Raw genomic sequence first — 16,172 nt, 5'->3', positions numbered from 1 at the left:
TTATGGCCCTGAATTTTTTTTCCTATTATTTCCTTTGTTTTTCTGTGACAATGCCATAAAACAAAAGACATAATAGAGATACTTGAAAATAACAGTATTTTCCAAAGATTGCCGTTCTATTTTGTGTCATTTTGATTCCTTCACCCAAGTTATACCTCTAATATCATTTGTTTATCACATTATCAATCTGCAAAGTTAAAATTCCGATATTATGGGAATATGAAATATTATAACTATGCATGTACCTATCCCAAACAATACATCTCAGGTCTCATAATGTATTCTTTATTTTGTTATGAATAGCGCCCCCATGTGGTGACCTTGAGAAATTTCAACCATAAAAAATAATGAGCTTTGACTTGCAGATCATTTGTGGAAAATATGAAAAATATTGGTCTATGATAAGACATATATAACTGGGAATGAAGAAATTATACAGAAAAATCATGTTTTAGCATATTTCCTATGTATTTCTTTATATTTTGGTAAATAGTGCCCTCTATGGGTGACCTTGAAAAAATTCAAGTATGCAGTCATGTAAAGTATGAGTTGCTCTACCCACGTGCCAAATATGACGATGAAATATCAAACAATAACAAAGTTACATGGGGGGGGGCACAATGTGCCCCCCCCCCCCCCCCCCCCCCCCCCCCCTTGGGCCTGGGAAGGGTCAAAATAGCTTGGGCTTTATAGGGTTAAGCAATTAACGATAGCAGATCAAAATCAGAACAAGAATCTTGCAACAGATTCCAAGTGGCCCGATTTCTGGGTTTGATAACGTACTCTTAAGCAATGGTACATGTATAGTGTTGGTGAAGATGAGTTTGGGCTTTTAACTTTTACCAAGAAATCACTCAAACTGTAATACAGAGCATACTATTCTAAGAGGAATTCCATGTTTAGTTGATGAAAATCGGTTTTGGAATGGCTGAGACATCCAAAATCAAAGTAAAACAAGGCGATTGTAATAAAAGGTGGGTCCCACTCTTTATTATTATGATAGCTCTCTTTTGGATATCTCAGCCATTACAAAACCAATTTTTGTCAAACAAACCGTGAATTTCTATTGGGGAATCACATGCTTTTTCATATTTCATATACAGGTTTCTCGTTATCTCACCAAAAAATATTAAAAACCTGAAGTTAAGTCTCAACCAAAACTATATGATCTCTTTAACATACGTGTAAATTACTTTAGCTTGAATGATCCACTTTAAAAACAAAACACGCACGCGTGGACGCACACATAGACACACATACATGTGCAGACATACACAAAAGACATGCACGTAGTACGCAAGCACTATGTGATGTTTGACATCTTTTATCTTCTTTTTCTTTATGAATCTAAGTCTATTGATCACGGTTTGTTAAATAGCGTACACCATTTATCATCATTAAAGATTGAAAAAAAATAAGGCACTATAGAATATCTCACAGTTTCTATACCCCTTTGGTATAGAAGAATGTAGCAGACAACCAACAAACGGGATATCGTTGATAACGATTGCGTTATTAGTCCAGTCAAAATAGGGTTTCACCCACCACTAATTGCAACAGTAGGAATTCCACTGCAGTGCATCTTGTTATGGGCTCCGAAACACCATACTAAAAGTCCCAAGAAATCCAGTGGGGCAAATCGGCTAAATTTGCATAATATGCAAATTAGCTCACATAGTTATAAAGATGCAGTGTTTCCATGAAAACTAGGCTTTTAGGATTCAGATTGGAACACCGAAAGTGTTGAAACCTATGTTTGTAATGTCAGTTAGTGTGATGCAAACATTTCCATGCACATTGTCTGGACCTCATTTGCATAATATGCAAATTAGCTCCCATAACGATAAAAAATACAATGTTTCCATGGAAATTAGGCTTCTAGGTTTCAGATTGGAACACGGAAAGTGTTGAAACCTATGTTAACAATGTCAGTTAGTGCGATGCAAACATTTCTATGTACATAGTCTGGGCTTCATTTGCATAATATGCAAATTAGCTCCCAAAATGATAAAAATACAGTGTTTCCATGAAAACTATGCTTCTAGATTTCAGATTGGAACACCGAAAGTGTTGGAACCTATGTTTACAATGTCAGTTAGTGCGATGCAAACATTTCCATGTACACAATCAGACCCTCATTTGCATAATATGCAAATTAGCTCCCATAACGATTAAAATAGTGTTTCCAAGAAAACTATGCTACTAGGTTTCAGATTGGAACACCAAAAGTGTCGAAACCTCAGTTAGTGCGATGCAAACATTTCCATGTACATAATCTGGACCTCATTTGCATAATATGCAAATTAGCTCCCATAATGATAAAAATACAGTGTTTTCATGAAAACTACGCTTCTAGGTTTCAGATTGGAACACCGAAAGTGTTGAAACCTATGTTTACAATGTCAGTTAGTGCGCTGCAAATATTTCCATGTACATAATCTGGGCCTCGTTTGCATGATATGGAAAGGGTACCGAGCCAACGGACTATTCAAATGCTTCAAAGCGCCCGATATGAGCATATTAAGAGTGTTCAAATGTGATATTTCAGTTTCTCTTCACCAAAAATAAACTCTACAGCATTAGTAACCTAGCATGAATAATATTATAATAATATTATATGTCATCAGACAGATAATGATAGCTAATCCATCAATAACGTAGAATCAAAGTACGAAATTAAACAAGTGTCAACATCTATAACTCCAATTTTGTAATGAATGAACTCTATTTGGAGGGTGATTTATTCGAATCTTGATGATTCAGCTCTTGCATCCTTGAGGGTTTTGAGATATTGAAGATGGCCAGTCAACTTTGGGAAACCCTGTGGGTAGTGCCCAAAGTTACCCCTATCGATAATTATCGACACGACCAATTACAGAACATGCATCAACCAACGCGATTTCGGTTGTTATAAGCGTACATTTTTTTTTAAAGTCGTTCGGCCGTCTAGCAAAGACTCTTTTATTTCCATGAAATAGAATTGGCACTGACAGCGGAGATATTTTTCTACAATGTGTATATCTTTTTGAATAAAAGGTGGTGCACAGTCAAAGCGACTCGCAGGGAGGTACCCAAATTTATCCCTATACCCTCACGGCCCGGTACAAAACATAATCATACGCACGTGAATACAGCTGTTTGAAGCGAAAAAAACTCTATAACGTCCTTTTTGTTTCATTTATCCATTAAAATTCAGTGAAAGTTATAGAAGAATTATTGTTTCACAATATCTATAAGGTAAAAATAGTTCACATACGAGGGCAACCACGTGGAGGGTACCCAAAGTTACCCCTTCCGAAGGCAGTCTAAGACATGCAATGATCATGTACCGACGCAAATACATAATTATGTTCTAAAAGTACATGCCTTTCAACAGTCCTTCTGGTCCTCTAGCAAAGAAACTTTTATTTAATGAAATTCAATGAGGTTAACAGAAGATATATTGCTCTGCAATTTTGACTTACACTGGCATAGTTAAAGTGGTGATCATTCGAAGGGAGCCTCCTATATGGGAAGTGCCCACATTAATTGCCTCTATACATGACCTTATAACGCAAATACCAACGCAATTACAGTCGTTCAAAAAGTGCATGTCTCAAAAAGTTTTATGACTATCACTTGAGTTTTATGACTATGTATAAATATTTATAAGGTGCTATACAATCATTGTACATTCTTTTCATCCTACATAGTTTTACGCACCTCATTTTCTGTTCCAAAAAAAGTGATGTCTATTGTCGAAAAATGAAATAAAAATTGAATTGAATAATTTATTGTATTGAATTTAATTCCTGCCATATCAAGACACTTTTATTTCTATAAAAATTGCCGGGGTAAAGATAAAATAACAACATTGATCTACAATATCTATACAGTACAAAGGGTTCACTTGCAGAGACCACCTTGTGGGAGGTGCTCAAAGTAACCCCGTGCATCCTAAAGGCAGTGAAAAACGTGGTACAATATTCAACCGCGAAAAATGTTCCATGGGTACATGCCTCTGAAAAGTTCTTCCGCCTGTATAGCACATACGCTTTTATTTTCGTTAAAATGCAATTAAGGTAATAGGGGACGTTGCTGTACAATATATATTTTGTCAAAAAGGTGGACATTCAAACGCAAGCCCTTGGGAAGTGCCCAGATACTCCTACCCTGACCGTCGTGGTCCCAAAACAGGTTAACAAAACATGCATTATATGCCAAATCAAACTCAGTTGAACATGCATATAGAAAGTCGTTTTGCCGGGTGGTAAATAAGACACTTTACTTTTCATGATTTTTGAATGGTAGAGACACTGCTTTACAATAATCATATAGTCAAAGGGATGCACATTCAAAGGCAACAGAGTGGGATGTGTTTAAAGTCATTTAACCCCCAGGGCAATATAGGAAACATGCACTACCACATAGCACGAATATGTTCCAATATACCATGCCTTCATATAGTCGTTACGGTTGTACAGCAATTGCCCTTTTGTTTTCAAGAAATGCAATTTAATTACAAGAAGAAAAATTGCTCTACATTAACTATTATTGTCAAAAGGGTGAACAATTATCCAAAGCAATCCCTTAAGAAGTGTTCCAACATTGCACCTCCGCTCAAGCCTCGTAATTACAACGCAAGGATACTATGAACGCAAATACTGACGTTCTTTCGTGCATGAAGTAGTTCCGGCAATACTGTTACAGTTACACACTTTTATGTCAGTGACTGTCGTGGAAATGATAGAAAAAGCATTGCTTCACAATATCTATGCAGTGAGAGGATGCACATTAAATGTCAATCCTGTGGGATGTGCCCCAAAGTACACCACCCTCGTGGCAATATAGAAAACATTGAATATCATTAACGCGAATACTATGTGTACCAAACGTACATGTTTTCAAATTTCGATCGCGCCGTACATTAAGGGCACTTTTGTTTTCAAAAATATGTTTTAGTTAATAGAGGAGACATCGCTCTACAATATCCATATTGTTAAAAGGGTGAACATCAAAAGACAATCCCTTGGGAATGGTCCAAAGTTACATCTACGCTCATGCCCCCTTAAGACAAAACACAGATATTAGCAACGCAAACACCATTGTTCTATAAAGCATGTATGGTTTTAAAAGTAGTCCCGGCAATACAGCAAATGCACTTTTTATCAATGAAAATTCATGGAAATGATAGAAGAGGCTTAACTTTACAAGATCCATAGAGAGAAGAGGATGCACATTAGACGACAACCCTGTGGATGTGTCAAATAATATTCCACCATCACGGCAATATAGAAAACTTATTGTCATAACAACGGGAATATATATATGTTCCAAACGTACATGTTTCTAAAATTCCATCGTGCCGTATATCGAAGGCACTTTTGTTTCCAAGAAATGCAACTAATTAATAGAGAAGACATTACTCTACAATAACTTTATTGTCAAGAGGATGAACATTCAAAAGTAATCCATTGGGAAGTGTCCAAATTTACACCTACGCTCACGTCCCCTTAGTGCAAAACACAGATATTAGCAACGCGTATACTGTTGTTCTAGCGTGAATGGTTGTAAAAGTAGTCCCGGCAATACAGCAAATACAATTTTCATCGATGACAAGTAATGGAAATGATAGAAGAGACTTAACTTTACAAGATCTATACAGTGAAGAGGGTGCGCATTAAACGGCAACCCTGTGGGATGTGCCAAAAAACAACCCACCCTCACAGCAATATATAAAACATATAATATCATAATAATGCGAATAATATGTTCCAAACGTACATGTTTTCGAAATTCGAAATGCCTTATAGCAAAGGCACTTTTGTTTCCAAAAAATGCAACTAATAAATAGAGGAAAAATTGCTCTACAATAACTACATTGTCAAAGAGGTGAACAATCAAAGGTAATCTCTGGGGAGGTGTCTAAATGCACGCCTACGCACACCCCTTTATTACGAAATACAGATATTAGCAACCCAAATACATTTGTTCTAGCGTGAGCGGTTTTAAAAGTAGGTCCGGCAATGCAGAAAATACACTCTTATATAAATGAAAAGTCACGAAAATGATAGAAGAAGATTTGCTTTATAAGATGTACGCAATAAAGAGGGTGCTTATTGAAGGGCAATCCTGTGGCGTGTGCCCCCAAAGTGCCCTTTATTCACTTGGCAATATAGAAAACATATAATATCATATAGCGCAAATATATATGTTCCAAACGTACATGCTATCAAAATTCGATCGTGCCTTATAGCAAGGGTACTTTTGTTTCCAAGAAATGCAATGTAATCAATGCAGGATACATTGCTTTACAATACTTACATAGTAAAAAGGGGTGCACATTAAAAGCGGCCCCTTGTGAGGCGCCCTAAGTTACCCCCTCAACCCCGCGTCCCCATATGCAAAACGCGCGTTATGCCAACGTGAGTACTGTTGTTATGAATGTACTCTTACAGCTACCGCTAATTTGCATTTTATGTAAATTATTTTTGTATGACCAATTCGAAAAGGCATCCATCGTGTTCATTGACCTACAAAATATAAGTTTACACATTTAAATCTTTAAAATTGGATAACGGGAAGCTAAGATCTGTCAATTTTCTCTCATTACAGGTGCTAATTTGCATATTATGCAAATTTTACTATTTTGCCCCACTGGATTTTTTGGGACTTTTAGTATGGTGTTCAGGAGGCCTCAACGACTTGCACTGCAGTGAAATTCCTACTGTTGCAATTAGTGGTGGGTTACCCCCTAAAAAGCGCTAGATTGACTGGACTATATTGCGGATATCGTATTGATCTCACAGGCAGTAAGTGAGTAGGGACACATGGAGTTTGACCAATCAGATTGCAAGGATCCCTCAGTCCAGTTCATATACCTTGCAAAATATCCGCTTCATATATACCATGCTCAAGGTAAATACAGCTCTTACTGGCAACACTGGCTGACAGTGCGCACCGACTACGTGAGACTTACACCTTTCTGTCTATCTATTGGGCCTGTAGTATACGGTGTTACTAATTTGCTTTTAAAAGTAATCGTGTTAGTTTGGGGGTCGAGATCGCAATGGCGGAGGCCACGGAATTGAAGACGTTCTCAGTGGAAGCAGCTCCCGAACAAACTTCTGATCCGATGCAGCAAACAGACAACAACGATGCCGGTCCTTCCCGCAGCGAGCCCTCCGATGGCAGTGAAGATACGGAAGGAGACGGTACTGGGGAGGAAGAGCAAGCGAAACCACAAAAATCGATTGTCAAGGTAATTTGAAACTACGGATAGACCTGATGATCTTTGCACATTTCATTCTTCTTCATGATTACATGCTGTATTTCGGGTTTTCATAATGAGATGTGAAATATCTATAGTCATAAACGGTTATTAAAAGCAAATGCAAGATTTGCTTTAAGTGTAAATTTGTCAGTTCTGATTTTAAATTTTGATATATTTTTGCGTACATCCGTATACACTTTTTAAAACCCATTCACTTTGCTGTGGCAAGTATTATTGGGGGATGCCGTATATAGAAGTAGTGGATAAAGTAGGTGATGATAAATGGGTCACAAATCCTTCAAGCGTCATTATAGATGTATTTGATGTCTAAGACGAAATCTAATTATGATTGTTACCCAACATTCATATCATTAGTATTATATTCAATATTGATAGATTCAAGGGGTTAATTTGATATTTATCAAGCAGCTTCATGCTTGAAGCGCTTTGCTTTCATCAAGTCAAATAACTAAACATGTGTGTCTATTAAACATGAAAAGGAAAAATGTGTTAAAAGTTGTTGGACTTAGCTTGTGCGTGTGTGTGTGTGCGTGTGTGTGTGTGTGTGTGTGTGTGTGTGTGAGTGAGTGTGTGTGTGTGTGTGTGTGTGTATGTATTTGTGCTTACTTTTGTTCATACTGCTTGCATTGTGAAATATGAGCCAGGGTATTGAATTGAATTCAAATAAAAAATGTCATGAAAAAGTGTGTATGTGTGAGTATATAGAGGGACATTGATTGCAAACGGAAACATTCTACTTTTTAAAAAGAAATTGAAGATGTATTTGAGAACATATTTATATAGTGGTGTGCTATTTCGAACGTCTATTCTGAGTAAACTCATAGTTTCCCCGGTGACAGGAATTGCACTATTTTTCTTTAGTGATATTCCACTTGGGTATTTCCTGTCATTTCTTTAAGGTTTCAATACGAGGCCATTATGGTGTAACTTTTGTTTAAAATGGAATCAGCCAGCCAATGGAAAGTAAAGGTTCCCAAATATCTAGGCAGTAATGTGGGGGTTTCGGTTTTGATACCATTACTTCCTTATTATCTTACGTTCATCCAATGTGCACTTTTAATATGCGCCATCAACTGTGTGTACATGTGCTTCAATATATTCTGTCAGCATATATTATCTGGAACACACAGCTAATGTATTTTGGGTGTTTTGTAACATTGATATCTTATTTCAAGTTCGCACATTCTGTGTACAGTGTTCTTTAAAGCAATTACTGCTTAGAGTATGCTTATATATATAGAATGTAACATTTATCAAATACTGTACCTGCGCGTGCGGAATTTGGGATTAATCATATTTTTTATGCATATTGTATTTCGCGTGATACAGGTCTCATTACATTCATTTTCATTGACATAACTCATATCCATCGCTGTAATATCTTTTTTTTAATTATTTTATCAAGACTGCATGGAAATTATTGTTTTTCTCAAAATGAAATAGTTCGTTCATGTATCTTGTACTATACTGCTATAGCAACTGATTGACGAATTGCCCTACATCGACGTAAATTAGCACTGGATTGATCAGTGTTTAGTAGTAGCCATGATAAAAAATCATGGGCGTACATACTCGAGCAGGATTCGAACCTACGACCTCCTGATCACCGGACAGGCGTCATCTCCACTAGACCACCGAGCTTTCGCCCGGCAGCAAGTGTTGGTTCTAATCCTTAAAGCATGCAGCGGGTATACTGCGTATTATTATTCAAATTCATGAAATTCTTCCGTTGAGATGTTTTCATTGCAACTGATTGACAAATTGCCCTACATCGACGTAAATAAGTTTTTTTATTATTATTATTATGGCTACTACTAAACACTGATCAATGCAGTGCTTATTTACGTCGATGCAGGGCAATTTGTTAATCAGTTGCAATGAAAACATCTCGACGGAAGAATTTCATGAATTTGTATACTCCAATAGTTTATGACTTTTATATCTTACACATCATTAAATTGTTCGACATAACAAATTGTTAACTGTATATTTGATAATGTACTATCTTTTGTAGAATGAACATACAGTATAACCGAATTGTGTTGAAGTGACTTAGCAATTACTGATTCGTGTTCCGACAAGGAATATAACGTAGAGAAGAATAATTAGAATAGTTTCTATTGTGAAGCATTGGTCACACAGAAATTTTCTTTTGCACTTTGTCTCCAGTTCTGTTTACTACCTTGACGAGTGGTGTGAAATCCCCATCTCCCATGTCTTGTCATATCATAGAATACGCTTCATGAGAATACATGTATTACAGGTTTGATAATAACGGTGAAAACAATGTTTATGGGACATCTATCATGTCTATGGAAGATTTTGTAAATAGGATTGAGTGAACACTCCCACGGGACATCTATGGAAGATTTTGTAAATAGGATTGAGTGAACACTCCCATTGGCATATAACACACCAAGAAAGCACAGGAAATGTTATTCATTTCCGTAAAAGTGATTCGGAAGGTCACCGTCCTCTATGTATAGATACCATTGTCGAAGTATCTAGTAGTATTCTGAAAATGTATTGGATGACAAGGTGAAGTTGTAGGTGTAGACAACAAAAATGCAGGCCAAAGAAAACCAACGTCTTATTTCCTCAGGAAACTGAGGCTTTTTCAAATAGAAGCCAGACCACGTGTTGATTTTATCAGTGTCATCCGAAATGTTTCGTCTCTCGGCTCAATTGTGAGATTGTATGGACTTGCAGAGAAGAACTAACTCAAAGTCATGAGAGAAATCAAACAAGCAAGTAAGAAAGTAAGTCACTGATAACAAGGGCCTCTAATTTCCTCAGTACTGTAATGTGTACTGCAAGCTGAAGGTCAAAGTTTTAGTTGGGAAGTGCTAGAGAAAGTGACCCTTGAACTGACAATATGTTATTATAGTTCCTTTTGTTTTAGTTTGTTCTATTTATCCACTTGTAATATAGAAAAAAAACGTAAAAGAATAGCAACTATTCGATATCTAATCTTACTCATAACACAATATATAGATATGATATAGGATTATGAAAAAATAGATATAATAGGGTTACATGGTAACATATACACATTCAAGGTACAAATGCTGTAGGAAACCATCATCAATAAGCAGTAGTATACAGTATTTGACTTGGATCACAGCTCCAGAGCAACGTAATATGTAAAGAAATTCAAGAATATAATTGGAAATACAGGAGCAACAACTGGTCAAAAGATATGTATAACCTCAGCTTTTACTTTATCATATTCAATGAAGCACTTCACTTAAACATGTGATTATAACGAGAGGAACATTCACCTTGTTATAATAACATGTTTAACGAGAGAAGAGACAGAAAAAAGTGTTGCAAGTGATAGTTTGAAAGAAGTCATGGCTTACTTTCGTTGTAACCCCAGTGTCACCGGCTGGCGATGGTGTGATTGAATGGGAGTGAAGAGGTGATTGTAAACTCATCTGAAAGCGAGTTCGTGACCTTTGCGAGTATGAATGTGTGAGTGAGGGTATATTCAACATATGTGTTGTGATGTGTGTGTAATATGGAAATGTGCCTATTGCACCATGCAGTTACAATTGAATGTTATCAGGAATTTTAATTTGAGAAGAATTTAAGAAGATTTAGGAGATGAAGTCACCATTTCAGGCTCTTCCCTTTTATCCTATATTTATTTTGATGCCTCCACTCCAAGTACGTGCCATTCTGCCATCTGTCACACGCATCCATGTAACCTCCAAAACTCCTGCAAGCTTAATATCTAACACCTCTTGGCGGCCATGCATCTGGCTTCTTTTGCTTCAACCCACCATGGAGCACCCTCAGGATCTCCGGCTTTGTGGTCTGAAACCTGACAGGGATCTCCCAATGTCTCCCCCAGATCAGCGCTGGTGCAGTCATGCCCTATGCCACTGCTTCACCCGGTGCTCTACATCTAGTCCTTGCCCCGTGAACCGCCATTCCTCTCCTCCCCTTAAACTTCCTCCCGCACCCCTCATACATTGGTAACCATAGCAATCAGGATAAAACCTTCCCTGATGTTCCACTTATCAGGGGTGTCACTGTTCTATTCGCAGTCGTCACCTGTCCTGTTCTCTCCCAAGCGTCACAAAGCACGATAGATAACGTAAAGATGTTAAATTCCTCCAGTTCCAATGAGCCATCAGCAGCACACCAAAGATCGCCATTGTTTCATCATTGTAGGACAGGATATATACCTCCCGCTTGCTGGCCGGTGCAGTGTTTGGAGTTCCACTATATAATGGTAGAATCAAGCAGATCACTATCACTCATCCCGGGGTGGAAACCAAATCCTCCTGCCGATAGTTAAAGCCTCTGATACCCTCTTATTATTTCAGTGTAGATGGCCTAACCTTCCTCTTCACACCTCCATTACTGTTAACCCCTTCCCAACAATCCTTGCAGATCCTGTCTCCGCTGCCCCTCAAATCCACTTACCCACCTCTCCCACTCTCATCGCTCTGATTCATCTCCTCACCAATCATCCAGAAAGCCATATGCAACAAACCTCCACACTATACACCTCTGCTCTCCACCCATTTTTCTCCTTCAGTCAGCATACTTGTCCAAGTTTCTTTCCCTTGCGTCATCCATCCTAGTTTCCCATGGCACAGTCAGTTTCACCATCGCCACCCACAGACCTTGCCACTTATTGTACCAACGCGCGTCCGGCAGCTGGACAGTCACCACCACCTCCTCCGGCAGTGTCCAATTTCCCTCATCCGCTGCATCTCCAAGTCATCCGCAGCCGCTAACATTCCTCCAACATCACCCCGTGGTCCTTCCTTCTGGCACTGCAACTCCTCACCCTAGGGGACCCATTTTTCTTTCTAGCCTCCACTGCTGCCCTTGCCCATGTCTCCTTCTCATTCAACACCTGATTATGCCTCCAAGACAGTGCAGGCGTACAAAAACCCTCCACACGCTTCCAGAATGCACTCCTGCAATCCTCTGCTTTCCATGCAAACCCTACATCAATCGTTATCCACAACACCACCCCTCTTCAGATTCACTGGTGATGCCAAACATCAAAGTAGGAGCTGAAGCGCACAGCTCCAGAAGACATTAATCTGAGATTATTGCAGGACACCTTCCTCTGCTCCACCCCTTCCCGCAGAGTCCACGCCCCCTGTGCGCAGCTCTTTAAAACCGGTACTCCTCCTCTTCTTTACCGCCTCCACCACCAAATTCCTCCTACCCTTCCTACTTTCCTTGTTGTATCAGGGAGGTGGAAGATTCCAGCTCCCTGGCTGTACCATCCCACACCTCGATGAAACACGACCCCTCTTCGCCCCACCTGAACAGCCACCGCATCTTCTTCCTCGTCTGCCTCGTCCGCATCCTCCTCGGCCCGCCACTTTCTCCTTGTGCTGATCGCTAGCCTACATACCTACATCTACATAGCCTACATTTGGTCCTTTGACCCCCTCATCTTCGCCACTACTCTATGTTCCAACGCTCATCTGGAGTAGGCATACCTCCCTGGCATAGCTTAGTAGGCCCTACGGTAACAAGAGAATGCACAACCCACAATTATGTGCCTAAAGGCCCTGTCACACCCTTTCCGGGCAGGCCTTGGGTGTGACTTGCGGAGAACAGTTTTTACTTCTGGAGATCCCCACAGATGACCCCCATATGACAGTATCTATAGCACATACCTTGCCTGTAGTTGCCAGGCATCTCGCAGCCATGTTTAGGCCCTGTCATACATTTCAGGGTAAGCTACGCGGGCATGTTGGGATTTTCAACCATGCAGGACAGTTGCAGGAAAATGATTATTTCTAAGGGCGGGCAAGGATTTAGATGAGTTTTGCAAGCGTTTTACCTGCTGGACGCGTGGTACTTACGTTTAATTGCAGGTATTCTGTGTGAAATGCGTGTCAGACACGCGGGGGCTGACAACCCAGAGAAGTAATCCCTGACAAGGACATTTTTTTTTTCTTTTTGGCAGAGGTCCCAGTGAATGTCATTATCTTACCCGCATCCGACTCTCGACAAACCAGCAGAAAGACAGTAACTGACTCTCAGTATGGATGTAACTTTGCTCGGTCCACACCCGCAAAATTGACCAGGTACAGGGATGTTGGCAGTGTCGACACCGTTTCTGCCCAGTAAAACACCCATTATATAATGCCCATAGAATGCCCGCAGATGACGTGCGTGCCCGGCGCATAGGCACAGATCCACAGGTAACTTACGTTCTTCAAGCGGGTTAACTACCAGTGACATACACAAATGCCAAAAGTTATGAATTTTTAAAGTTTTTGTGTTGGAACCACTGGGTGAGGAGACTATTAGAGGCTATTGCGTCATGTGTGGACAAAAAAGATATAAAGAAAATATAAAGTGAATTCCACAAAAATCATTTTGTCATGAAAATTACACATTTCACAAACTTGATACTGACATTTGTTCAGGGTAACAATTATTCCCCCTGCTTAAAGCGGTAAGTCAAGTCCTCATTCCTTATGCTAGAAAAGTGGATTTTTTTTTTTCACACAATCCCCATTTCTCTGGGTTTGGTTTACTTTAAACGCGTAGATTGGTTAAAATGATCTTATCTTTTGTTAGTACACTTTATATGTCATGCATGAGTAATGCATAAGTTCGTGGGACTAACAAAATATGGAATTCCTTTTCAAATAAGAAATAAACTTGTGTGTAGACCAGGTGATCAGAAGGTCTTTCAATTGACAAAACAACCGGCAGGCATTCTGTCATGAGTAATGCATAAGTTCGTGGGACTAACAAAATATGGAATTCCTTTTCAAATAAGAAATAAACTTGTGTGTAGACCAGGTGATCAGAAGGTCTTTCAATTGACAAAACAACCGGCAGGCATTCATTTCATTGATTTGTGTTGAATGCATTAGCAGCCTTTTCTTTTACTGTCAAATACCAGACTTCCTGTCAGGCGGATATCCTGGCAAGCACCCATCAGGCATTGACATAAATTATCAGTACATCACGGATGTTCATCTCAGAGAATTTCAAAACTAACATGTCGGCTTGTACCAATGACCTTTGCAACGTACCCATGCCGCGGACAGTGAACTCACAAAACCACATTGGAAAACGACTCTTAACATCACATACGTCCATTCGCTTCGATTCGATTCAATTTATTCGATTCAACATCGTGTGCAACTTCAGATTTATTCATTTATCTATTCCATTTATTCTGTCAGGATAGGAATAGTCCAATCCAGAGTCGCAAAGACCTGCTTTTCAGGGGTCATCACCCACGAGTCATACGGACCACGAGTTCGATCGACATTGAATAAAGGTCCATGAGTCATACAACCCGCGAGTCTACAGCGAATGAGCTTAACACTACCCACAGGTCATAGAGTCCGACACCAGCTAGTAACAAGGCACACAACCTCGACAATGAACAAAAATAGCCAACAACTTCGACACTAGGTTAAAAAAAGGTCCTAGGAGTTCGACTTCAAAATAACGGTCTCGTGGGCCTTTTTCGCCTAGGTGTTGGACTCGTGTGCCTTATTCGCTTTGTGACTAATTCACGGGTTGTATGCCTCATGGGCTGTGTTTCATTATCCGTGGGTTATGATGTTTGAGGTTTCTCGAGTAATGATAAAACTTTATTTTATTTTATGTGATTTCCTACTTTTTACAACAAAACAGTAATTTGAAATAGACATTTGAATACACATGTTTTTGCAAAGCAGTACGGCATTGTCATCAAGGAAAATACTGTGTAAACTGCAATTCAATACAATCTAACTGTCAAGTGATTTATTATAGCACATAATCAGACGTAAGTGTAAGTGGAAGAAACTGCTAAACAGCAAAAGGTATATTTTGTAATCTCATAAAAGAAGACCAACACTGAACTGCTAAATTTAAAAAAAAAACTGCTTTTGAGAGAAAGACAAACAAGAGGTAACACACACGCACACACACACACACACAATCCAAACAAGCACAAAGTATGTCCTTTGAAAAAAAAAAGGAAAATATAAGCGTTCAGGAAAAAGACAGGAAGAGACTAAAGAAGACATGGACAAGGACAAAGGAAGGAAGAGGGTTCGAAGGATCAAAAACCAAGACACGGGATTCACGGGATGGTAGTAAATAGATTGTACTAAAGAACGATGAACGATATAACAGAAATGACTTGAAATTAAGACTTACAAGAGCATATAGCTGCATAAAGATTTTTTTTTGGGAAAAAAACTCTACTTTCATTATTAAGGCAATTCAAAAGATTATAGGGCCAGTGAAAGAGAATTTAAGTTCACGTTGAAATTTATTTTCATTTCAATAAAATAAACTCAGAAAATCATATACAATGTATGAGCATAACATATTTGCAATCATTGCAAAAGCGTAAATTAATAGAATTTATAATAAAGGCAAACATAATATTTCTTGAAGCAAGTATATTCATCAAATTGTGTATGAGTGATTACATTTTAATGGTAGGATATGAGCGGAAAATTTTGTTTTGAATGAACAGGAGAAGGAGAATGGTTGGTGATTTTTTACATAATGTATCCTAAGTGCAAACAATAAATATGGTTGATCTTTAGAATGCTATTTTCATGAAAGATAACATCAGTTGTGTATGGCATCTGCATCATGGCTTACAAGTAATAATGATGACAGTGCCACATAATAATTGGCAAAGCAAAAAAAAATATATATATATATAATGACATATTTATCACAAATGTGTTATGTTGAATGCGATGAACACGATGACAAGGATGGCCCAAGACAGACAGAGATAGAGAACCTTCGTTGCTGCCCTACATGCCGATCGGCATAACGGGCAGTGAAAAAAAAGAAGAAAATGTGTTGTTGAATGCGTAGGGTCCATTTTCCTTGAACTAGGTTTCATTTGAATGAACTTTTAAAGAGAGCAGGTATTTGGGTG

The 16,172-nt window shown here is 38.7% G+C and overlaps 1 protein-coding gene across 1 annotated transcript in view; it reads left to right on the top strand.

The window, feature by feature from the left end:
* Positions 1–6,928: 6,928 nt before the first annotated feature.
* LOC139719723 (transient receptor potential cation channel subfamily A member 1 homolog) overlaps positions 6,929–16,172 on the top strand; it is a 40,993-nt gene continuing 31,749 nt past the window's right edge. The window contains exon 1 of the mRNA XM_071631115.1: positions 6,929–7,240. Within this exon, the coding sequence (XP_071487216.1) occupies positions 7,049–7,240 (192 nt within the window). The 5' untranslated portion in view covers positions 6,929–7,048. The remainder of the gene's footprint in view (positions 7,241–16,172) is intronic.

The sequence above is a fragment of the Diadema antillarum genome, unplaced genomic scaffold (genome assembly GCF_040938485.1).
Source record: "Diadema antillarum isolate AM-2024a unplaced genomic scaffold, OU_Dant_1.0 scf00000114, whole genome shotgun sequence".
NCBI lineage: Eukaryota > Metazoa > Echinodermata > Echinoidea > Diadematoida > Diadematidae > Diadema > Diadema antillarum.
This window is presented reverse-complemented; position numbering and strand designations above follow the sequence as displayed.